The following is a 25,708-nucleotide window of genomic DNA, read 5'->3' as shown; positions in this document are numbered from 1 at the left end:
AAGATAAATTAATTAGATAAGTCAGTGGTTTAACGAGAACTCTTCGGTAGCTGAATGGTCAGACCTTGAGACTGTCATGCAGGCAGCTCAGGTTCGATTTTCATTGAAAAAATCCATAGTGACACTTGTGACAGACAAGGTCGCAGTTGAGGTTTTTCCTGGGGTTCTCCCTTTTTCCCCAAATTTGGCATTTACATCATTCTGTCACATTTCTCCATTTCGTTATCATTCTGTGACATTCCCCAAATTCCGGGTGGTGATACATGGAGGGTGCTGGCTTAGGGACGAGTGGGGTTGCCTGCTCAAAACCTGGGCATACAGAAAACCTTAGTGTGGTCAGCCGGTGTGGGTTTGGGAATGCATCACCAGAGGGTCAGTGCAATAGATTCTCTTATTCTATTGGGTTATTTTACGACGCTGTATCAACATCTAGGTTATTTCGGTAAACTGTAGAACACAGGTAAGCAACTCTTCCAGCATTAGACCCATTAACACACTTAAAGAGACCTCACTAACGAGGAAGAAGAGGCAAAGAGCCCTCCTCCACACACTACAGCGAGTTCTCGCTATGATCATCTATGTATCCACTACCTTTATGCAGAGAATATTTTTCTGATTGAGGTAATCATTTGTTGGGGGAAGTTGTACAGGTTATGTTCAATATTTAAGAATACTATACAAATGATGTACGAACGACACTGTGTTGAATCTGAATCTTCAGATGATGACAAAATGGACTTAATGAACATAACCCATTTCGTTAATGAAAAGAAAATGTAGGCCTAAAATTAAAGCCAGAAAGATCTGGATAAGAAATCATGGTCAATGTTACTTTCGAGGAATATCACTTTTGTTGACGTCGTACAAAATTTTGTCCACTATTCTTTTGAGAAGATTAACTCTGTACGTAGATGAAATTATTGGGGATCATCAGTGCGGTTTTCGGCATAATAGATCGACTATTGATCAGATTTTTCGTATTCGACAGATAATGGAGAAAAAATGGGAGTATAAGGGTACAGTACATCAATTATTCATTGATTTCAAAAAGGCATATGACTCAGTTAAGAGGGAAGTATCATATGATATTCTTATTGAATTTGATATTCCCAAGAAACTAGTTCGATTAATTAAAATGTGTCTCAGTGAAACATACAGCAGAGTCCGTATACGTCAGTTTTCTGAATGAAATGAATGTGATAATGCCGGTGAAATGAGTCCGGGGTCCAGCACCGAAAGTTACCCAACATTTGTTGGTATTACGTAGAGGGAAAACCCCGGAAAAAACCTCAACCAGGTAACTTGCCTCGACCGGGATTCGAACCCGGGCCACCTGGTTTCGCAGCCAGACGCATTGACCGTTACTCCACAGGTGTGGGCAGCGCAATAGATCTTAACAGGTCACAGTGCTGGGCCATAGTGCCCCCCTCCATTAAATTCAATTTAATTCTGTGGTTTAACAATAACATCAGCACATGGCTTTAGAATAGTTGTTGGAATTTCATCTGGATCAGAAGATAATTTATTTTTAAATTTTGTCTTAATAATTTTCAATACCTCTGCTTCAGTAAACTCAGATAATTTATTTTTCAATTTTGTCTTAATAATTTTGAATACCACTGCTTCAGTAAACTCAAATATATACATACTCTGAGAAATACCATTAATACTACAGAGTCTACCATTCACTTCTGAATTGTTTTTGCTTGACATTATTTTATGGGAGCTTCTTTGAAAAATTCAATAAATTGTTTAGAAATTATGCAAGGATCATCTGTAGGAGCACAGTTAATGTTTAGAACAGTATTATCCTCCTTACTAACATTAGCAATGCTGGTGTTTATAATCTTCCAAGCAGTTTTTTTGTTTATTATTAGATGTATTAATTAAGGTATCATAGAACTTTTTTTTTTTGTTTCACAAACCAGCCTTTTGTGCATCCTCTTAGCCTGCGTATAATATTCTCTTAATTCAGGAAAATCTCTACAAGAATAATACAAGTCTCGACATTACTACTAGATTTCTTTACAATATCGTTAACCCAAGAATTTTTGTTTGGTTTTACAGAACAACTTTTAACTGGGAAACAAGAATTAAAACAATATTGAAACCTAGAGTAGAACTTTGAATTTATCATTAAAATCACCAGTTTCATACATATCAGCCCAACTCTCTACAGGTAATAGTTCAACAAATCTCATTAAATTATAATCAGAGAAGCATTTTTTAAAATAAAAAAGTCTGATGGCACATAATCTGGACCTAGATTAGTTTTATAAAAAATGGTTCGATGGTCAGAAAGATTATTATCAAATACATGACATATATCTTCACAATTTAAATTTGTAAAAATGTTATCCAGAACATTTGCACATCCCATGGTCACTCTGGTAGGCCATCTGACCTTATTGACTAAACCAAAATTAGACCAGAGCGGGTAGAAGAGAAAGTGACGTTACTTCCTCTAGTCCAGTGGTTCGTCACCGAGTGGCGCTAGCTCTGTTTTCCATCCCCAGTTTCAGGATCGCTATTCGAGCGAATGCAAAGGGTTATAAAAAAAAAGCAATTAGATAAGAATGTATTGTAGAGTACTTTGTTACAATATTTTACTTGTTTAAAAATGTAATATTATTACATTAACAAATTGTGAGTTATATAACACAACCCTGAATAGTAAATATATAGTAATTAACCGAAAAATGGAACATTGTGCTGGCTACAGCCAGAAATACACAAAAAAATGTACATCTTCGCAAAACTGAACATTTTTATGGCATTATAAAATATGCATTGACATGAAATTATAGTTTTTTATACACAAGAAAGAATGTAATATAATAATGGAGACGCTTTATTTTCACCAATAGTTTTTATCTACTATTTAGTCATTAGTTGCAGTTGTATCTGGTTTATACGTAATTCAGGGGAACAAGAAATGTTATGTGCAACTTAGACTCATAAATTAAGCTTCGATATTATATCTATCGAACCTGACGATGTCATATCCAGGCCTTGTACACTGGTTTCTGACAAATAAATATTATTATTATTATTATTATTATTATTATTATTATTATTATTATTATAATACTAATGTAAGTTTTGATCTTTTGAAATGCCTAGGTTATTTTGCATTTTGTAAAATTAAAACAATTAAGGGAAGAGGATGGTATTTTACTTTAATTTTTTCCTATTTGGTGTAAAATATAAACTTTTGTATGTAGAGAGCTCATAGCTGTGGCAACTCAACCAAATAAAAATATTCTGAAAAAAAAATTATTGAGGGGGTTCAAATTTAAAAAAAATGTAACCAATGCAGGATAACCGATATACCTAAACCGTTTTTAAAGATAGATTCAAACAATTTTTTTCAATGTATTTGCAAAAGCATGTTCTACAAACTGTCTGTAACAGAATTTTGATATTAGTCCCTACGTTTGTAAACTAAACAATTAAAATGTAATAACAATTTTCTGATTTCCTTTCTTGCAAACAAACAGACGTATTTTTTAAATAAAATCAATTAACAAAATTCTGTTACAGAGAAAAGTTTCCTAACAGTCTAAAGAATGTGTGTTCTAAATTTCTTGCATGTTTCTTTAATAGTTCAGAAATTATATCCATTTTTGTCTGGCAATGTAGCAAAAAAATTGAAGTTACTGGAAACCGATAAAAGCAGGCGTGTGATTTAAAAATCCATAGCGCAGGAAGTTTAAAAATGACGTCTCAACATCCGATAAGGGCACAAATACCCACAAAATGTTATGCAATGCATTCCACATATATCCAAGAGTATTTTAAAGAAAAAAATAAATTTTTGAAAATTTAATTTACCGGAAACAACAATAAAAGTGGGTGAGTGATTTAAAAATCCATAATGCAGGAAGTTTAAAAATGGCGACTCAACATCCGATAAGGGCACAAATACTCATAAAATGTTATGCTATGCATTCCACATATATCACAGTGTATTTTAAAGTATTTTTTTTTTAATTTACTCATTTTTCACCAAAAAATACCATCCTCTCCCCTTAAGTAGCACTGTATTAACTAGTTGTATGGTACTTATTGGAGAATATTAAATTAACGACTTTTCCATGAGATCTATTAGTTTCTCATATGCTCGATTAGAAATCGTGATGTGGAAACGTAATAAACAAATGTAATAAATTGTAAACCAGATTAAGTTGTAGCCTAGGTGCAAAGTAGAATTATACTGTACTTTTGTTACCGAAATAACTTTTACGTTAATTACGACTAAAGTGTTATTATGAAAAATAAAATAATTAATAATTAAACATATATATTTAATGAAGTAGAGACTAGGTACTTGGATTCAATTGGGAGTTCACAATTAATACTTGAATGCAGCACATGTTTTAACCAGCACATAGATTGAAAAATGTTCAGATGTAGAAAGTCTATGGTGATCATCACAAGATAATCATTTTCTAATTCCAAAATGTTGCTCTAGAGGATCCTGGTTAAATTTTTTCTGTCAGAATATATTTAAATCTGCTATTAATATATTTCGCGAGTGCTCTGAATTGTCACTCTAAATAATTCAAGGGTTCTTTCTTAGGCAAACGTATTCTTTGTATTGCCAATTACATGTAATATATTTTCTAAAATCGTGTAATGCTAGAATCCTTTGTACAGGACAGAGGGGGAGTCTTTGAGTTCAGCATATCTGCAAGATCGTTCATTCACCTTGTAAATTCTTTTGTATTTTCATTTCCCTCGAACACATTACAGTTTATGACTCTAAAAAATGTATCGATTTTGAAAAACTCACACTAAACAGCTGAAATGCTGGCCTGGGGTTCATTCGCTGGAAGGAATTATGGTCAATGTAACTAAACACAATTTTGGGTATTCAGGTGTGGAGTAATGGCACATAAATGCACACAAGTGCAAGATTAGCTAAGGTATTCTTCTGATTTTCGGGTGTCACATCCCATTATTTTTTTACTCGGATATTTAACGATGCTGTATCAACTACTGGGTTATTTAGCGTCAATGGAATTGGTCATAGTCAGATGGTATTTGGTAAGGGTACATTGTTATGAGAAAGGATTGATGTCCTCTTGGTTGGATATTTTCTCTTCTTTTCTTTTTTTAAGATATCAAGGCAAGTTTGGGAAAATATGTGTTATGGCATAAGGTCTTCGTCACCAGTTCTTGCGTGGAAGTCCTACCTCTTTACCGGCAGTAATAAATTTATCGGCTCTTACAATTAAAACTGCAGAAAAAGGATATCACAGATATAAGAACAAGCATACAGTTTTCTGTCTTCGTGGAATTGCTCCACACCATTTCTGAAAAATAGTCTAGTCTTTGGGTGGATAAAAGAAACGTCTCTTCCTTAACAGATTATATAATCAGATTTACATCAAGAACAAAACAATTAGACTTATTACTACTTGCTCACATAAACGGCATAATAAAAATACCCAAACAGCACAAGAAATATCTCCTTAATTCCATAGCAGAACAAGTTCTACGTGCTCTGTCCGCAGTATTAAGAGGAAAATTGTAGTCTTAGAATGATCGTCACACCAAAGTTTCGCTCAGTTGCCATGGTGACACTAGGGGGTTTAAAAGTCCCATTAGACCTTGCCACACTTTCTATTCTAAATGCTCATATGGATATTAAAAAGACAGATTTTCAAAATTCTTGGAAGTTAAATTACAATTAAAGTCACCGCAAATGATTAATTTGAGTTTAATTAAAAACAACTTGTTAAGAATCTTGTACATGACAGTCTCTGCGGACAATAACAAGTTTAACAACCCTACACCCTCCATCTTGATGCTGGCACAGACAACAACTGACATTCTGAAAGCAGACTTGGTCAATAGTAATCCTTTCGCACTGCAGGTAGTCCATTTAAATGCCCAAATCTTAATACCACACTATCACGAAATTCTTTCCATCTTTCCTCCTTTGAACATCCATGCTATCCTCATTTCTGAAACATGGTTAAAACCTTCTCCTCTCTAGTGGATTTACCTGGCTACGTTCTTTGTCGAAATGACAGAGTTTGAAAAAGGGGAGGTGGTTGTGCTGTCTACGTGCATTCAGTCCTGCAACTAGGAGTTTTATGCCAGTCACTCAACCAATATGCAGCTCGTCCCGAATTCATGTTTGTAGAAATTTGGGCTTCCTATCAGAAATGTTTGATCAGTGTAGTATACAAGCACTCCAGACTTAGTATTTCGACGGAGTTTGAAACAGCATTATTGGACTTAACACCACATTATGAACACGTTCTAATCTTGAGAAATTTCAATACCAACTTGCTAGCCACCGAGTCGCCCGCCACTCGAGAAATTCTGACAATGTTCGAATCGTATAATATGACTGTGGGGAAATCGCAGAGAAAGAAGACGCATTGTTTCACTCACTATAGTTACTTTATTAACTAACTTCTACATGGAATAGAAAACCAGAGTACAAATAGTTTAATAGGATGGTCATAGATGGCAGGGGTGACTTCAATCTGCCACATCCTCCCCACCCTGGTTGATCTCTAGAGGGACGACCAGCTGTACTGGTCTGGCCATCTTCTCTCCATCGTGGGTGCGAAGTATGACCGTTCTTACTACTCCATCTCGGCCTGTTCGTAGGTCGTCAACACGCGTTCTTTTCCACATGTGCCTTGGACGATTCTCTTCTTGGAGAAGAACTATGTCGTTGACTCTCAGAGATGATGAACTGCCGTGTGGATGCCGAACTTCATGGAAACTTCTGAGTTCTAGCAGATATTCTTTCGTCCAGGGCTTCCAGAAGTCGTCGTCTAACTTCTGACGCATCGTCAGCTCCTTTGTTAAGTTTCTCCTCATCTCCAGTTCTGGTCTTGTGGGTATTGTGGTAAGTCGCTGTCCTGGCAGAAAATGGGCTGGTGTTAGTGCATCACTATTGTCTATGTCCTGCGAGATGGGCCTGGAATTTATGGCGGCTTCTATGTTGACTAGCTTCCTCACTGATCTGTGTCTTTCCTAGAACTTTCCGCAAACATCTCTTGGTGGTTCCAACCATTCTCTCCCACCATCCTCCCCACCAAGCCGCTCTAGGTGCAATAAACTTCCAGTGGATGTTATGTTTAGCTAAATATTGATGGGTTGAAGTTGCTGAGATAGAAGCTAATTCCTTGTTGGCAGCATGGAAGGATCTGGCATTGTCGGTGTAGATGGTGTGAGGTAGGCCTCGTTTTCCAGCGAATCTCTGAAGTGCAAGCAGGAACGTGTCCGTAGACATATCAGAACATAGTTCCAAATGCATTGCCCGGGTTGTAGCACAAGTGAAGAGGGCTATGTAGCATTTCTTGTGTGTCCCTCCGACCACCTTTATGTAGAGTGGTCCTGCAAAATCGATTCCCGTGACTTCAAATGGTTCCATTGGCGTTACCCGGTCTCCTGGTAGTGGGGCTTCTATAGCTTGACCCAAGTGGTTGTGCGCCATTTTGCAGGGGAGACAGGTGCGTAGTATCTTCTTAACTGCTTGTCGAGTACGAAGTATCCAAAATTCAGAACGCAGCTCCGACAATACAATTCGCACTCCTAGATGGTGAAGTCTAATGTGCGTCTCCCGAATAAGTAACTGCACAGAGGGATGCAATCCATTCAGGAGCAGGGGTTGTCGCCACTCTCGAGAGAGCTCTGCAAATTGTAAGCGGTCACCCAAGTGTATAAGGCCGTCCTCCATAAAGGGGTTAAAGCGGACTATTTTAGACTCCTTAGGTAGTGGTAATCTATTCTGCAGTGCTTGTAGTTCTGCAGGAAAACAATGCTTCTGCACTACTTGAATCCAATATGTGCGTGAGTTTCTCAGTTCTGTGGCTGTTAATTCTCCGATGTACTTTCTATTTCCTCTATACCACATATCCTGAAATAGCAATTTTCCGGTGATGGATATAGGTGTGAAAAGTCCGAGTATGTTGTAGAATCTGGACGTTACATGCAGGAGTTGCCTCTTGCTGGCGGATCCTTCCAGGAGCGTTTCTGTGATGTCATGGTGATCTATGTAGAAGGTGTCAGATGACGTGTCCCACCTTCCTCCCAGTACTTGTGTGTCAGTCTCGATTTCCCGACCCTTGGCTTCCCAAATACATCTTAACTGCTCGGAGTTGGTTGCCCATTTTGCCATAGGTAGGCTAAATACATTTATTAGTCCTGTAAGTTCGTAGTACAGGGAGATTACTTGGTTGTCGTTTTCCCCGCCGGCCGCAAAATCGTCCATGAAAGTACTGTTATCGATGAGATCGGCGGCATTAGGAAATGTGGACTTGTGTAGGTGAGCAAGTTCCCTTAGTGTTGCTGAAAGGAGAAATGGGCTGCAGGTAAGACCAAAAGGTAGGCGTGTGAAACGGTAGATGGTGACGTCACTTGTCATTTCATATTTCCCTTCAACTTGAGTTATGTTGTACCAGAAAAACCTGGTCAGATCTCTGTCTCTTCGATCCAATTTAAGCTGCAGGAATGCTTGCGCTATGTCCCCAATTATTGCCATATGGTAAGTCCAGAATCACAGAAGAATCGAAAGAACCTCTGGTAATAAATTTGGTCCCATCTCCAGTGAATCATTGAGTGAGGGACTATTGTCTTCATGAGCAGATGCATCGAAGACGATCCTCCATTTCGTCTTTCCACGTTTCTCTTTCTTTACAAATTGGTGAGGTAAGTAGAGCTCGTCATATGGTTGAATTTCTAGTGCAACAAGTTCCACGTGTCCCTTTGCAATGTAGTCCATCATCTGGGCATAATATATTTCTTTCAGATGCGCATTTCCTTGTAGTCTCTTCTCTAAGTTGTAGAACCGTCTCTCTGCATTACAGCGATTGGTGGGCGGAATAACACCCTCCTTCCTGGGAAGGGAGACTACCCGCCATTGGTCCTCAATAAAGTATGAGTCCTCGAAGGCCTTAAGTATTGCTGAGTCCTTGGAAGTGCGCTGTTGATCTTGATTTTCTCTTATCCCCAGAGTCTCCAGATCCTAGAATTTCCTGAGGATGTCATCTGGGTAAGAGGGGACTTGTTTTGAGTGAATGTAATTCACAATTGTTGAGCCCACGGTGATTCCTGATCGATTTCCACTTAGTATCCAACCAAACTTGGAGGGGATAAGTACCACTGTTGGTGAAATACGGATGGGTGAGCTGTCTTTCACCACCTCCCAGTAGTGGTCACCTCCAATAATGATTTCAATTGGAAGGGTCATATCCTCGGTGTGATCCTTGGGGTCAGCTAGCTGCAGTTTCCTAGTGTGTGCTAGCATTTTTACATCGTGAGGTACTGCTGGCTGCGGCAAGAAGGCGTGGGTGCTTTCAAATCCAGTGATTCTCGCAGTAGAGTTGGTCCAGATGCTCTTCATCGATAATCTCACAAGTCTGTGTGGACGTGGTGGAGTAGGAGATGACTCAAAAGCTCCAATGGCTAAGTCTCGACATTCGACAACCTCTAGCTTCAGCTCATCTACTATGGATTTGGTAACAAAGCTGGACTGACTCCCGCCGTCCAGCACGCAGCTCGTAAGTTTAGTTAGACCAGTGGGTCCCATGACCCATATGCGTGCTGTCTGCAGGTATGTGAAATCTGTTGTTTGGCGTTTATTCTGTTTACGGACGTAAATGTCGGGTGAGTTGTTGGCTCGGTAGATCTGTTTCTGCTGCAGATAGACCTGTGGTGGGACATCTTGCAGTGAGTGCACGATGCCTTGCCCTTTCTGCTGCAGTCTCTGGCAGAGTGACTGCGATTCAGGCAAAGAAAACAGCGGTTAGCATTCTTCAGTCTCTTCACTTGCTCACTGATGTCTGAGACAATCTTACAATCTTGAGCCCAGTGACCAAGGGACTCGCAGAACGCACAAAAGGGGTCAGGTGCAGACCTGCTCTTTCGCGATCTCGATCCTGTCTTGCTGTCGACTCGCAGTGTTGCTGTTGAAGGGATGCTGGCAGAAGAGAAGGCGTCACCACGGATCTTCTGAGTAGTCAGGGCGCCGTCCACTTCCTCTCCCAAAAATTCCATTAGTTTGAGAATATCTCCCTCTGATAAGTTTTCTCTCTTCACGTGAATTATCCACCGGCGACAGATGTCGTTCGGGAACGCTCGCAGTATTTTAGGCGCGAGGATCCTTCCATATCCGTTGACATCTTCTCTGAGTGCTCGAAGGGCTTGCACCCTCCGGTGACATTCTATGTATGTAGTGTTCAGTGCTTCAGGAGTAGCAATTCTTATGGGTTTTACATTCTCCAGATAATCTAAGTGTGCTTGAATTATCTGGTTCTTGTCGCCGTAGCGCGTCCGTAGTATTTTCTTTGTCTCCTCATATGTTTCTGCAATCACAGCAATTCCGTCAACCAATTGTTTCGGCTTATCCTCGAAATAGCCACGGAGAAATATATGTTTGTTTATTGTAGAGAGGGAAAGGTTGTGAAACTTGGACTCTCACTCTGAGAGAGGAACATAGGTTCAGGGTGTTTGAGAATAAGGTGCTAAGGAAAATATTTGGGGCTAAGCAGGATGAAGTTACAGGAGAATGGAGAAAGTTACACAACACAGAACTGCACGCATTGTATTCTTCACCTGACATAATTAGGAACATAAAATCGAGACGTTTGAGATGGGCAGGGCATGTAGCACATATGGGCGAATCCAGAAATGCATATAGAGTGTTAGTTGGGAGACCGGAGGGAAAAAGACCTTTAGGGAGGCCGAGACGTAGATGGGAGGATAATATTAAAATGGATTTGAGGGAGGTGGGGTATGATGATAGAGACTGGATTAATCTTGCACAGGATAGGGACCGCTGGCGGGCTTATGTGAGGGCGGCAATGAACCTTCGGGTTCCTTAAAAGCCATTTGTAAGTAAGTAAGTAAGAGAGGGAAAGGTCCTTATCTATAGATGATTCGAACTGCTCCCAAAATCGTGCCCAGGTCTCAACGTTTCCGGAGAATGGTTCGAGCTTGATCGGTGGTAGTCGGACTGAGTGTGTGATCGAAGCTTGTTTTGGATATTTGTGTTCGCCTTCGAGGTTGACAATTTATCTTCAATCCTTCGCGACGCTCTCTGTATCGAGCGTTTAGCAGAATCCAGGTACTTCTCACACTTCTCCACGTCGTCGTCGTACTCGCTATCAGGAAGGAGATCGTGGATGGCATCATCAAGTGTGCCCAATTTACTCAGGGTTTCCTGAAGCTGGTCACGGAAATATTCAAGATCGTCTAGGCTGGTGTCATCAATAAATGCATTTATTTCCGTAATGAAACGCGTAGTATTCTTCCTTTCTCTCGTGCGTTTCCGTTTCAAGTTGTGTAGTGTCGCTTCTTCGTCAGAATTAGGCATATTGGTCTAGAAGTCTTATGTGATAGTGTATAAACCTGTATTACTGACTGAGCTCCTTTCTCGACTGTGCCTCTGGTGGTGGTGGTGTTGTGTGCTATCGATAGAGGCGCTGCAATCACTTGCAATCACTTCACTTCAGAGTAACAAGATACAATAAAACAATAATAAATACAACAACAATCCTTATATTGAGTTATATTCCCAACTGAAACTGTTCTGTGGATCCAGCAGTCTTCTAATTTAATCCCTGAATAGTTAACGTATGCATATAATATCACAACAAAACTTATCTTGTAGTAATGGCGTCAGTGAGTGGCCAAATCCGCCTAGACTAGACGCCAGTTCGGAAGGCTGTCGGCTGCTAGCGTTTGCGTCGAGAGAGACAGATAGTGAGAGAAAGGGAATGTACAGCATTGAGCGTATTCCGAATCTCACCGGTGAGCAATCCGATGGCATCACGGTGTTCCGAATTCCACCGATGACGTCATTGATGCTCCACCGGTGTCGCACCGGTGCCATCAACTTGCAGAGGTGGTGGCAGTCTCCATCAGCCGCCATCAGTGAATCTGATTGGTTCTTGTATAGGGCGGGAATTAGCAGACGAATGACATCGTGCACAGTTGTGTCATGGCAGTGTGTTTTGCTTTAGTTCTGCTGTATTGTTTGTAATGAGCACAACGTAAAAACAATATGTTAATGGCTTATGAGCGAACATGTCAACGGACCCGTTATTACTACGGGTTCAAGAAATAAATTGTTTATGCTATCTTTTCTTTGAACGAGATGGGAGTACGAAAATTTCGCAAAATTTTGCTAGCGTAGCACAGACAACAACTTGTACAGTCGCCATGACAGCCATCGATCCTTCCAGCAGTTTTGTTCCTTACTTCGCTGCAACGTGACGTGATTAATGCCACCGGACCGGTGAGATTCGGAATACGCTGATTGCCACATCGTACTTCACGCGCGCGCGCAGTACAAGTAGTTGAGGGGAGAATTTCAATTTTAGAAAGACAATAATGACCTTAACCTTTGATTACTGCAAGCATGACAAACCTTTTATCAGAACATTATCAAATCTTACGTTTTATTAATAATGCTTATACCAAGTTTTAAGATTTTTATGTGCAGTATTATTACATTATTATTATTATTATTATTATTATTATTATTATTATTATTATTATTATTATTTCACACAGTTTTAATACCAAATGTATACTGTGTATTACTAGAAAAAATGATACACTATTTAAGTAGAAATTGTATTTAGGTCTATTAATCTAGGCGCAAATTATTTTATCTAGTTAAATACCCTAAAACAATAACTACGAGTACCATGTTATATTGTCACATTTCGGTCACATTTAATATAAATTAGGATTTAATAAATATTCAGTACCTGGTTTCAATCGAAGTTGCTGATTCCATCATCAATCCCGTCAGATTCTTCAGAGTCGGATTCTCGAAGGTGAATTACAAACCGCTCCATGATTTCGTATCTCGAAATTTCCCTTCGATAGTCCTCTTCTTGTAGATATTCTGCATTCTCACGCATTTCTCCCAGGCAGATGTCGAGATGTTTTCAATGGCCTCATTTGTAAGTTTCTCAACTTCTGCATTCTTGAAAGTGTTGTTTCTTTCAGCGACATAACCCTTCATTTGTAACCAAATTAATTCTATGGGATTATAGTGCCAATGATAAGGGGGAAGACGCACTACATTGTGGCCAAGGCTTGATGCAATAGTGTCTAATTCATATGACTTGCGTTGTGGTTTGTTGGACCACTATATGTAAAAGTTCTTCTCTGTTTTGTGAAGGCGAATGAGGAATGTTCTGCTTCTTTAGCCACATAATTATGTCTGCCTTTCTTGTAATTGTGGATGGAGCTTTCTCGAGTTGCACAGAATGAATGCTGGCGTTGTCCATAACTATTGTAGAATGTGGAGGAAGATTTGGAAGACGAGGATGATTTCCAGGAGAACGAAACGTGGCAGTTCCACTCACATTAAAAGATTTGTTTCCTTCACTAATAATTCTTTGCACAGTTCACAAACTCACCCCACATGCTTCTGCAGTCGTCTCCTGCGCATTGGCAACGTTGCGGCCAGCACCATGATACCTGGCAGAGTTCTGCTCGTTACTGTTTTTAAAGTAATTATACACCTTAAATACTATTTCCCGCGCTTGCCTGTGCAGTACTTGCCTTTTTATAGTATCTCCTTCCATTTATTTATCTTACACACACACAGTATATGTTAGTTTTACTTATTCGATGTTTTAAAACACTCACACGTGAACAAAGTAACTCGAGAAGCACTTGTTACTGACTGATTCTGATTGGTTCTCCTGTTCATGCTTGTGACGTCACATGCCATACAGGCTACGGCGCATCTAGTGGCCACCCGCCTTCCGAATTGCCGTCTAGTCTAGTAGCCATGGATAAATATATAATAGGATGCGAAACTTACTGAGTTTCCCATAACACATACTAGAGGCGCTGTTGTAGAAATTGATCGTGCTGCCATCTATATGTGGTTAGAGGCGTTATTACATCTAGCAGCGCACCAAATAGCGAAAAGAGTAACTACTCCGTGCATCCAGCAGCGCACCCAAGTAGCGAAAATAATAACTAATTACTCCGTGCATCTACCAGTGCACCTGGCGGCGAAAAGTTGAACTATATGCAGTAAATATTCCTCCTCTCCCCACGCCCCAAACCCCTCAATTTAAAGTAAAACTTTAAAATTTTTATTCCTCACATCATCTTTCACTGAAAATTGTTATTGGAGCCAATAGTTGGAAGAGACGGTCTATTTTACACTACCTTATAATGTAACTAATTAAAATACAGCCAAACAGGGACAGAAAATAAAAGAAAACAAGGTTAGATAATTGGGATTTTATTCTTTAGGTAATAGTGTATAGTGCACTTTAAGTCTGCAAAAACTAGTTACATAATTGAAATTATTATATTACAGTATACTATTTTACAATACATTTAACAACGCAATTTTGACAAGGTCCATCATATCACTGTTTAACATACACTACATGTGCACTAGGGTTACCAGATTGTAACAATTTAAAAGCAGGTCATTTTAAATGAAAAAGAATTTTCCATATAAAAGCAGGGCATAATAGACTAACTTGATACTTGACGTGACGTCTTTTTACATTCTGTTATATAATAAGGTAATTTGTTTGTCTTTGTACAATAAAAAAGATACAAAACTATTATCATGAATAGAATTGAAGTATACAGATTCTAAATTAGCGTAAGGTAATTATTTAATTTTCGGATTGTTAATACTTCTCTGGTGACTCGACTTGTTTGAGCAAGGATTTTACAAACATAATTCCTCTAATGGACCCCAACTCAATAGTTACTCTCTTTTGTCCATTGGGAATTGGCAAGAAAGAAAAGCAGGACAATTTCTGATTTTTACGAACCCTGGCAGGACGCAGGACATGTCAAGCGAAATCCAGAACATCTGGTAATCCTATAAACACAGATACACTTACATATTTAGTGTGCAGTACTTTGGTAAAGTCTATACAACAAATTGAATAATTGAAATTGTGGGGCCCAGTTGGATAAGAGAAAAAGCCACATCTATATATTTATATTTTGGAATGCTCTGCCATCTGTGCTCGTTTACAGATGTAAATGATACCATTTGAATAATGTGTTGTCATATAGTTTAGTCAGAACATATTTCTTCACATTCCAATGAGATATCCTACGTATCAAAATTTATGGTTTGTCCCCTTATCTGCCTGGACCCATCAACTATTGTTTAGTCAACTGTCCAAAAACAGGTTTGGACCCTACAAGTGACACTCATAAGGCAATCAGAGCAGGAGGTAATGAGTAAGAGTGGCCAATTCCTTTCCCCCCTCCATTGCATACATCGCTGACTAGATACATATTACATTAATCAGATTTCAGATACTACAAAAAAATGTTTGATAATTGAAACTGTCATATTACTATCTACTATTTTGCAACACATTTTAGAACACTTTTCTAGGATCACATCTAAGGTTCTTAGACATTGTTGTTTGGCATACACATAAAGGTAATGTATACCAAAATGTTGTATGTACTGAGGGTCAGAGTGAAATACATGAGCTGCATCACTTACTTGCATTATGTTGGGCAAAAAAGTTTACTAGGTGAACTGAAGGTATGTTAACCCCCAACTTCCAAAGTCAAATATCTCTCTTACATACACACACATGTACCACATACTGTAACTTTGCTCCCTACAATTACACAATATATTTAACATTTGCTAAAAACATTTTTTTCTGGGGGAAAAAAAAAAAAATAAAAAAAATAAAAAAAAAAATAAAATAAAAAAAGCTATCAACTTTCCACCCATATGATATTGTGTTACAATATGAGCTATTTACACTACTTTAAAGACACTGCCGAGTTCACAGTATGCAGATGAGAGATGGGTGGGTCACTACTCTAGGTAGCTGTAATCCAAGAAGATAGATGCACCATGATGTACAGCAGTGGCAAAAAAAACGGACCGACCCTTGTAGCTGATTTCAGAGCCTTGTTCACTCCAGAACACAATAGACTGGTAACTAAGACTTTCGTGGTTCGAATCCTGCCTGGAAAGGAACCTTTTTCTTGTTCCTTATTCAAATTTATTCCCAATACTTTCTGATTGCAGCGATATTATACTACTTAATTAACTTATTATTCCCAGAACATGAATTTTACCATCTTATTTTCTAATGGCTTTCAAAATGGGCTTCATCAGCAGTCGAGACTACAACAATTTCAATAGATTACTCGCTATCTTGTGAATGTGGGTGTGGCATGTGCAGTGGCTAATTTTGGGGACTTCGATTATTCTGTCGGTCTGGGTTTTCTTGCCACTACTGTACACTGACGTTCAAAATATCTGGCCCTACTAATCGATATTTTTTTTTGGCGTAAGTATGGCTTATTTAGTTATTACTTGTATGAATACATGGTGATGATAATAGTCAGTGTTGCCAATCACACATAAATATACCCGCATTATAGAATTCAATTTTTCATCCCACACTGCTGATTGTGAAGCAACACTGAATTTAGCGGGAAACTACTGATATTGTCAATTACGAGAATAATTTATGCTCAATCTACATAGTAATTTTTCCTGACACGTTTTTAACTGCTCAAATAATGGTACCACTTATTGAGAACTAGTGGAATTCTTCCAGTTTTTGTCAATTTTTAATGTCTTTGGTTCTGACTTATTCCATGATTGGAAAGTTTGCTTACATGGTCATATAATCATAGGCCGGATATCTTTGAACGCCAGTGTACATGTGATGCTATCAACACTGTACCTACTTTCTTCTCAGAAGAGACTCAACAATTATTTAATATCCTTAGTTTTCTCTTGAAGTCAGGACCAAAACAATGTGACTGGTTCAAAAACCGAGTCGACCAATTAATCCTAGATACTATATACATAGCCTATTAAACAAATTATTGAATTGGTCCTGACTACAAAGAGAAAAATTACAATCATTCAACACATATTTTTTCATCACAGTCCTCAAATTTTTACAATGACAGTTTGCTTTGAAATGTCTGCAGAATGAATTCTCCCATTCTCGGAACTGAGTGAAAACTTCGTTTCTGGGCAATGAAAGACTTCCAAAATCGTCATCAAATGCCTTGAAGTAAGTAAATATTTGATGGCTTTCACTCAGTTCTCTCTGGCTTTCTCCCAGAGTGAGAGTATTTTTACAGTGACTGCATTTATGTTTTTTGAGGAACCTTGAGCAAATGTACCCTGCAATGTAGTACACAGCATTATCGTCCTCGATACTTCCAGTATCACACTCCACATCCATTTCGACTATAGTACTATAGTATCAGGAGTACAATGACTGATACAGTTTACATCTGTAACAGATGATGACTCCTGAACAGCCTTGTCACTAACAGAAATACTATTCAATTTCGTCAACACATACTCAACATCGTTTTCGCAGTTACTTCTGTGTGATAACTTGGAAAGAGATGTAATGAGTATGTGTCGAAGACCACTTTCAAGTTGTTGGACAGATGGATTTACATTGCACCCGTGCTGTTGTCTTATGGTAGCAAATGTATTCTCCAATGCATCCTGACTCAGAAATCGAGTCCTTAATTTAGGAATGTTGTACTCAGAACTAAGCTCATCGAACAAATTCAGCAAGCTCTGAATACTAATTCTCCAACCTTCAAGACAAGCTGGCTGACGCTTGCAACCCACGAATTCCAAGGACTGAATGTCATTCAAAGTTTTTTTCAAAAATTCTACGTGAATGGAGTCAGGAGTTATGGCAAATCCATATTTAAATTTATCTGTTTCCAGTTTCGTGCTGTTGAAAGTGTCAAACAGCTTGTCCATCATCTCAATGAAGTCGGCAGAGCACTGATAGGTAGCTTTCCTATTCCAACATATGCATGAATTGTAGTATGTACAGAATAGGAAAACACCTGTGTTGCCAGCTTAACCTTCATACGAGAAAACATTTTAGGGAAAACATGGTCCTTTGTCAGTTTAGGAACTAACTTAAGTTTTAACACATCATCATGCATATCATAGATAGTTCTAATATGTGACCAAGATACAGGTTTTTCCATGTAATGCAAATCGTATCGCAATAAGTTGTTCCTAGTGGACTTCAAAAGGTGTGGTGGATCATACATGAAATGAATTTTATTCCCATTGACTTCAAAATACGGTCTTACTGCTGAAACCCCCAATTTAGATGCCAAACTTTGATTATTTGTACCTTGATCACGTATTAAAACCTTAATATGGAACCCAATTTTGTGAAGTTCACAAACACACAAATTGACAATGTTCAAGAGAGATGTAGTAGATATAGGACCATCAGATATCCAATAACCTATTACCTGTTTCCACCCCTTCTTAATCCCTTTAACCATTGCCATCAAACAATGGTTACCTATTTTCATGGGATATCTTGCTATTCCATCGTCAGCAAAACCCTTAATCATATCAGATTTAGAGTCATAATGCAACTGCTGACGTATGGCAATTTCATCAATGATCAGTGAACATACATTCTCTGATCTGTCAGACAGAGGCCCTGCAGCAAGTGACTTAAGAGTTGTCAAAACAGGCTGCATCAGACCTGGGTCAATGTCTATTTTGTTCTGATAACTTTGAAGTGTCTTGATACTGGGCAATAGGAAAAGTTTTTTCATAAAATTATACCCTTTAGGACTGTGATAAAATAATGACAAAGAAAAATCTTTCATGATGTCACTCCATCTATATTCATGTTTATGAATTTTTCTCATCTGCACCTGTGCCTCGTATATCTTTTGAACAATTGTTGGCAGTTGAGATGATGTGGCCATTGGCTCCCTTCTCCTTCCAACTTGATCCGAAATTCTGTCTTCTTTGACTTGTTGCAATTTTTTATCCAGTCACCTTTGCTTTCAGAGCTGCCATTTTTAGTTTGTTGCTCCTGGGTGAAGATGAGAAGTGAGGACTGGAGAAAAGTTTTCGTTTTGCAACACCAGGACCTAAAGATTACGAAATTAACTTCAGATTAATCTAATTGCTGGGAACTATTTTAAATAAAAAATGAAACGTGACAACACCTTTAGCCTTGTTAAGTTAATGTAGGCCTAACAAAAGGCATGCAAGCTATGGATAGGCTATATAACATACTACAAAATTGACAATAAATCAAAATGTGATCAATATTTACCAAGTTTGGAAGGAGGTGTAGCTGAAGCCGAAGGAAACTGTTCCATCATGGATGTATTCATGTCAGTATCTAAGGAAATAAATGATAAATTAAATTGAAGCAAGAATTGAACAGACTTTGTGCTCCATTCATTTCAAACTGCTCTTAACTGTGCAAATTATAACTCATATAAATGTTAAGTAATAGTAACAATCCAAAAGTTTAATCCTGCAACAAATTTGATTGTATTAATCTGAATTGTTCGTTGTAATGTAATATAAAATATTTTTTTGCTAATAGGCTGGGCCATAGAGGACAACTGACACTAACAGAAAGGGATAATCAGCAGAGGTGTTGGGATATTAAAGAGAAGTCAGTAAGAGGGAATGATGGTGTACTTCGTGCCAGGGAGACTTGTCAGGATATCAGTTGCAATATCGATCGTCTGGTTCAAAAGTGCGACAACTCAAAAAAACAAGTTTTGAGATATCTTCAGTTGAAAGTTTCAAATAAATCCCCTAAAAAGGGACAGATTTCTGGTTCATAACCACGACAATTAGAAATGAGTCAGTATTCAGGACGAGTATATCACGATCTTCCAGCTCATTATTAATAGATTTCGAAATGTAGTAATAATGGATTAATAAAGTCCAGCAGTTTATTTCATTTTTATTCTTTTTGGTTGTAAATATGACTTATCTCAATATTGAATCGGAAAGAGCTCCGAAAGGGGCTTTCAATAGTATAAATAACTAAAAAATGGCAATTTTTGAGTTGTCGCACTTTTGGACTGGACGATCGATATATAACAAGATAAACACCCTGCCCTGTAGTTAAGAGGATTTGTTATTATTCGCTACTGTAAAAGAATGAAGTATGAAAACTGCAGACATATGGCAGGGGGCAATTAACTTAAATGATTACTAGCATGTTATCAGGCTCACAAGACAGTATCGCTTACCTTCAGCTGTGGGAACCACATTGAATAGGAGCGATGGTTGCTGATAGCCCCTCAGCTGTTCACCAATCATACTGTTCCCTGTAATAATCACAAAAAAAAACGAAACATAATTAATTATGTATTTTGAAACATGTAATGTAAGAACAGCTGATGAGGAACTAAGGCATTCCTTGAAATCCATAAACTTGACTAAGTGGAATAATTACCTTGTTGGCATGCATCTTTATTCATCCCAGCATATGCCGTCGAAGCAGTAATCTTTGAAGCTGGAGTACTCATAGGAGCAGGAATTGTTTGAGGCATAGCTGCCAAGCCTGCAGCCTGCTCAGTTGCAGCTTGTAAACCTATGAGACTACGCGTACCTGAAAATAAAGAAAAGAGTAATGAAATCGGAAATTTTAAACATGAATGACATGAATGACATGAATACATCGTTGGGCCATCTGATAGAAACAGAAAGGGATCATCAGCAGAGGTGTTGGGAAGTCAGTAATAGGGAATAATGGTGTACATCGTGCCAGGGAAACTTGTTAGGATATCAGTTGCAATATATAACAAAATAAACACCCTGCCCTGTAGTTAAGAGAATTTGTTATTATTCGCTACTGTAAAAGAATGAAGTATGAAAACTGCAGACATATGGCAGGGGGCAATTAACTTAAATGATTACTAGCATGTTACCAGGCTCACAAGACAGTATCGCTTACCTTCAGCTGTGGGAACCACATTGAATAGGAGCGATGGTTGCTGATAGCCCCTCAGCTGTTCACCAATCATACTGTTCCCTGTAATAATCACAAAAAAAAAAAACGAAACATAATTAATTATGTATTTTGAAACATGTAATGTAAGAACAGCTGATGAGGAACTAAGGCATTCCTTGAAATCCATAAACTTGACTAAGTGGAATAATTACCTTGTTGGCATGCATCTTTATTCATCCCGGCATATGCCGTCAAAGCAGTAATCTTTGAAGCTGGAGTACTCATAGGAGCAGGAATTGTTTGAGGCATAGCTGCCAAGCCTGCAGCCTGCTCAGTTGCAGCTTGTAAACCTATGAGACTACGCGTACCTGAAAATAAAGAAAAGAGTAATGAAATCGGAAATTTTAAACATGAATGACATAAAAACATTGCTAGTGTACTAATTACCTTCAGCAGCTGCAGAATAAATCTTCGCCCTCCTAGCATACGTCCGCAAAGTCTTGTGATGCCTGAAAGTTGGGGTAGACACCGGTGATAAGGTCGCTCGAGGCATAACTGGGCTAGATGGTGGGCTCCGGATTTTAGGGTTTGATGGCACCACTAATCCATTAGCATGAACAGTGGGCACTGCAGTTTGCTTAAGTATCACTTCTTGTGAAGAGCTATAATAGTCAGACTCAATGAAGTGGTCCATGCAGATTCTCAACCTGTGTGTGGCATCTGCGGCAACTCGATACGGTCCTCTAGCCTACAAAATCGGAGCCACTTCCAACACCTAAAGCAATGGATTACAATTACTAATGAGATAAAGTAGAAGAAATATTGAATAGAAATCATGCAAAAATTGGGGAAAAAAATAATAACTTATCTGCTGCATTTATGTTATTTTAAGAGATGTCTAATGCACATCACTAGGTGGTGAGTGACCATAGGAAAACTGGTAGCAGCAACAGATATTGGTTACAAACTAAATTAAATATTAGGCCTAAGCTTATTATTATTATTATTATTATTATTATTATTATTATTATTATTACACATGATTGAGAATTTCTCCAGAATGGCTAATTACATCAAAGAAGGCATAATTTTATTTTCCATAACTGTGAGATGTTTATACTGAAAACCACGTGGTTTTAGTTTGCAGCCATGTGGCCTGATGCTACAATTCAGGTTTACGAGGTTTCATTTTCAGCCTTCTTGCTCTTTTTCGTCAATATTTCACATTTCATTACAGTTTGACTGAATTTCGGAACCATCTAAATTTATACTCCTACTATAATCCTAAATAAATTAGCAGAAAGTAATGCACAGCTCGTCTAACCTACTTCACCAAAAAGTACATTGTTTTCAAGTGTAAGGTTTAGGCTACACAGGACACAATAATAATACTAAAGCTTACCTCATAGGTTCCTGAGGAAAACAGAAAAAATGCTTCCCTCCCACAGTATTAACAGTCTTGCATCCAGGCGCTGAGCATCTTCCTCGAATCTTTTGCATCTTTCTGGCATCCATCTTGCCTTCATAACGCTGTTGGCTGGTCATTGGCCAACGTTCTGACTACTTCGTATCGGAAAGTGGAGAACGCTGGTTCTCACGTAGTTCTATGATTTACCACCTACGATGTCGGGCGCTGATCACCTTATTTCAGAATACCGCATCTAGATCATGCTGACTGCAGTTTTGCATCCTATTATATATTTATCCATGTAGTAGCCTTGTTACAGCAAGGGTGACTTCTCACTTGTTTCAGCGTGCTGTGCATCTTCTCTCGGAGTCTTGAAGTGTACACAAATTTGCTTCTAGTGTCAGATGCAAGTAGTAAATACGAAGATTTCCCGGGTTTTGGCACCAGAATTATGTGGGGAAATCGCAGAGAAAGAAGACGTGTCGTTTCACTCACTATAGTTACTTTATTAACTAACTTCTACATGGAATAGAAAACCAGAGTACAAACAGTTTAATAGGATGGTCATAGATGGCAGGGGTGACTTCAGTCTGCCACAATGACCATTTTAATACTTCTTCCTACACATCACACTGCAACATCCGAGATGTTACTAGACCTGATTATTACTAAGAACACGGACAGGGTACTGTCATTTGGACAATTATCTGCACCAGGCATATCAGATCATGACATCATTTACCTAACATATTCACTACAATGCCCTAAAATAAGCCAAATACAATAACATTCTGCGACTTGAAACGCATTGACGAGACTTGTTTCTATGAGGATGCTGTGCAACTGCCCTGGCATACGATCTGGACTGCATGCTCAGTGGATGACAAAGTGGACATTTTTAAGGGGAGGCAGAGATGAAATTTTGAACAAAACTGAAGAAAATTCGGTTTTTTTCCATTTTTATTATCTTTATACACTATATTTTCATTTTCCGATGTTAGTTTTTGATTTTGTGCCCTTTAAAGTATGAAATTAAAACCAAGATAACTGTATTACTATATTATTGCCATAATAAACTAATACTTATCATTATTTATATACCTTCTCTGAACATATAAATAAAAAGAAATATTGAAAATTTCTTACAATATGGTGCATGGAGCATTTTATATGAAACTTGGTATGTCCATTACTAATAACATACTTAGTATCCATGATCAATTTCAAACAAATCGGATAAATTTTATGGATTTTGAAATATTCACCTCTGCCTCCCCTTAACAGACTTATTGTGTCACTGTATGACAAACATGCTCCAAAGAAAACTAAACGTGCTGAAAGGTGCCCAGCACCATGGATGACAACTAAGATAAAAGACCTGATGACTGACAGGGATGCCGCTTACAGAAAATATTATAGACTGGATAAAACTGATGACAACTTACGAAATTACAAGTGACTAAGAAATATGACGAATCAAGAAATACGAAATACCAAACTGAAATATATGCACGGACTAATTGAGTCAAATGTAAACACTAGGGACATGTGGAAAAATATTAACTCATTGGGATTTGGAAATACAAAAGGACAGACACAACAAATCAGCATCTCGTTAGAACGCCTCAATGAACACTTCACTACTCCGCCAACTAACAGTACTGACCATAACATACGGCTACAGACAATGGCAGAACCTCAGGTAGTTGACCCACTCCGAGACAGATTTTACTTTTCATACGTTACACCTATTGACGTGAAGAAAGCTCTTAAACGCAACAAATCCAAAGTGACAGGTTCTGACGACAGTAGTATCGCAATGATAAACAAACTTATTGACGTAATCTTACCAACACTGACACACATTTTCAACTCTTCGCTGACGAAATCTATTTTTCCTAAAACTTGGAAAAAGCCTTTGTGTGCCCTATACCCAAAGTTAAAACGCCGACTACCCCCCAACGACTATCGACCTATTAGTATTCTACCTACCTTATCGAAGGCGTTAGAGAGGATAGTACACAGACAACTCACTGACTACCTAAACAGATATGAACTCTTGGACACTTATCAGTCAGATTTTAGGACTCGACACAGTACAGCGACTGCACTGTTGGAAGTAACAGAAGACATCCGAAAAGCTATGGATGAACGTAAAATTACAATACTGACACTACTAGCCTTCATGGTCTGGTGGTCAGAGCTTCTGGCTATAGTTCATGAGGTCCCGGGTTCGATTCCCAGTTAGAGCTCAGGAATTTTTCCTTAAAGGGGATTATTCCTGTGTTCGTCCATGGTCTGGTATTTAGGTTAAGTTTAGATTTAAGACCTCTCCTGGCACCACATTATCATAATCATCCTATCACATCATCGGGGTAATGTAACTCCGTCTTCCAGGTGCCCCAACCTCAGAAGTGGGTTACAATTAAGCCATGGCCAGGAGAAAAGACCAGAAATGTCGAAAAGACAACCTGGTGGCATTGGATAAAAAAAAAAAAAACATTTCACATTTTAACATAGAAGTCTTTCTATTCTCTCAGGTTTGATTTCTGCTTCTTTCCTCGTCTGTATCACAATAGCGTGGAGTGGTGTATTGGTATTGCTGTTATGAAATGGAAAATACTGGAACAAAAAGAACTCTTGGGACTAATTTCTCTTCGTTCGAAAGAAACCTCCTGCTGGAAATTATTTCGCAGTATTAACCAATTAATGAGAATAAACAAACAAACGGATCTAAGTTGAAAGCGAAAAGTGAGGCTTGGCAGAAAATAGCATATACCTTTGTATGAGCTTCTGGTCTGTCAAATCGCAGAAATCATCCCCTTTGTTTATGTATTCATGGATATCATTTTCTAAATAATGCATATATATTAGTTCAGTATCTAACGCATCAGCCATACTGGATATTTCTATGCTAACAGAGAGTTAAATGATTTAACTGCATGAAATTGGGCAGTTAAATTAACATAGGCTTTGACAGCCTGTTAGTACTAGCAGTAGTTGAAGAAATGCTTCAACTGTTAAGTTTACAGTTAAAATGGAATAATATACTGTTATAATTTAACAGAGGTTGAAGAAACCGAGCCTGAGTAGAATAAAAGATATTAATAAAGGATCTTCTTTCTTTTTCATTTCACTATTTTCAAATTTATATGTGCTGGGATGGTAATTCATGTTATGACAGATTATAAGGATATTTATTTTATAGGTAGGCCTAATTTATCTTTTCAAATACCTTTAACTTCTTGTTTCCATTGCACATTTTTCTATTTTTCTCTGTTCTATTCTACTTTCTCACCCACACTTCTTTCTTTTTTCTGTGTGTTTTCTCCTACAGAGCTACCACTTCTTTGACAACGTTTGCAACTGCAAGCACAAATTATTATTACATGGGTCATTCTCTGAGTTCACAGCAATAGAGAGGATCAGAAATGGAAAATTATAAATTCGCCAGATTACTTGAAACACTTCAGTTTAAGTGAACTGGTTTATTGCACACACTTCTTATACCAATCAGAGCATTTCATTAAAATGTTAATATTGTTGGTATTACCCAGTC

At 38.2% G+C, this 25,708-nt stretch overlaps 2 protein-coding genes and 1 long non-coding RNA gene across 3 annotated transcripts in view; 2 read left to right on the top strand and 1 right to left on the bottom strand.

Moving 5' to 3' along the window:
- The window catches only part of Taf9 (TBP-associated factor 9), a 177,151-nt gene that overhangs the window by 10,874 nt on the left and 140,569 nt on the right, over positions 1-25,708 (top strand). The gene's annotated exons all lie outside the window — the stretch shown is intronic.
- On the top strand, positions 2,187-15,725 carry LOC138713545 (uncharacterized). Its single transcript, XR_011335903.1, has 2 exons — positions 2,187-10,428; positions 10,890-15,725. It is a non-coding gene; the product is annotated as an uncharacterized lncRNA (long non-coding RNA).
- Positions 18,803-21,472, bottom strand: LOC138713960 (uncharacterized). Its single transcript, XM_069846540.1, has 7 exons — positions 21,189-21,472; positions 20,954-21,109; positions 20,745-20,822; positions 20,244-20,399; positions 20,038-20,115; positions 19,098-19,166; positions 18,803-18,909 (listed from the first exon to the last, which is right to left on the bottom strand). Exons 1-7 carry the CDS (start codon positions 21,433-21,435, stop codon positions 18,803-18,805), a joined length of 891 nt encoding a protein of 296 aa, XP_069702641.1. The 5' UTR covers positions 21,436-21,472.

The sequence above is a fragment of the Periplaneta americana genome, chromosome 14 (assembly GCF_040183065.1).
Source record: "Periplaneta americana isolate PAMFEO1 chromosome 14, P.americana_PAMFEO1_priV1, whole genome shotgun sequence".
Lineage (NCBI taxonomy): Eukaryota > Metazoa > Arthropoda > Insecta > Blattodea > Blattidae > Periplaneta > Periplaneta americana.
This window is presented reverse-complemented; position numbering and strand designations above follow the sequence as displayed.

Bases quoted from the DNA above. Each gene is read 5' to 3' on its own strand.
- LOC138713960 (XM_069846540.1), bottom strand. From the start codon at position 21,435: ATGGACCACTTCATTGAGTCTGACTATTATAGCTCTTCACAAGAAGTG. The intron at 20,400-20,744 runs GTAAGCGATACT...CTTTATTTTCAG, and splicing joins TGTGGTTCCCACAGCTGAAG to GTACGCGTAGTCTCATAGGT. The intron at 20,116-20,243 runs GTAATTATTCCA...TGATTATTACAG, and splicing joins TAAAGATGCATGCCAACAAG to GGAACAGTATGATTGGTGAA.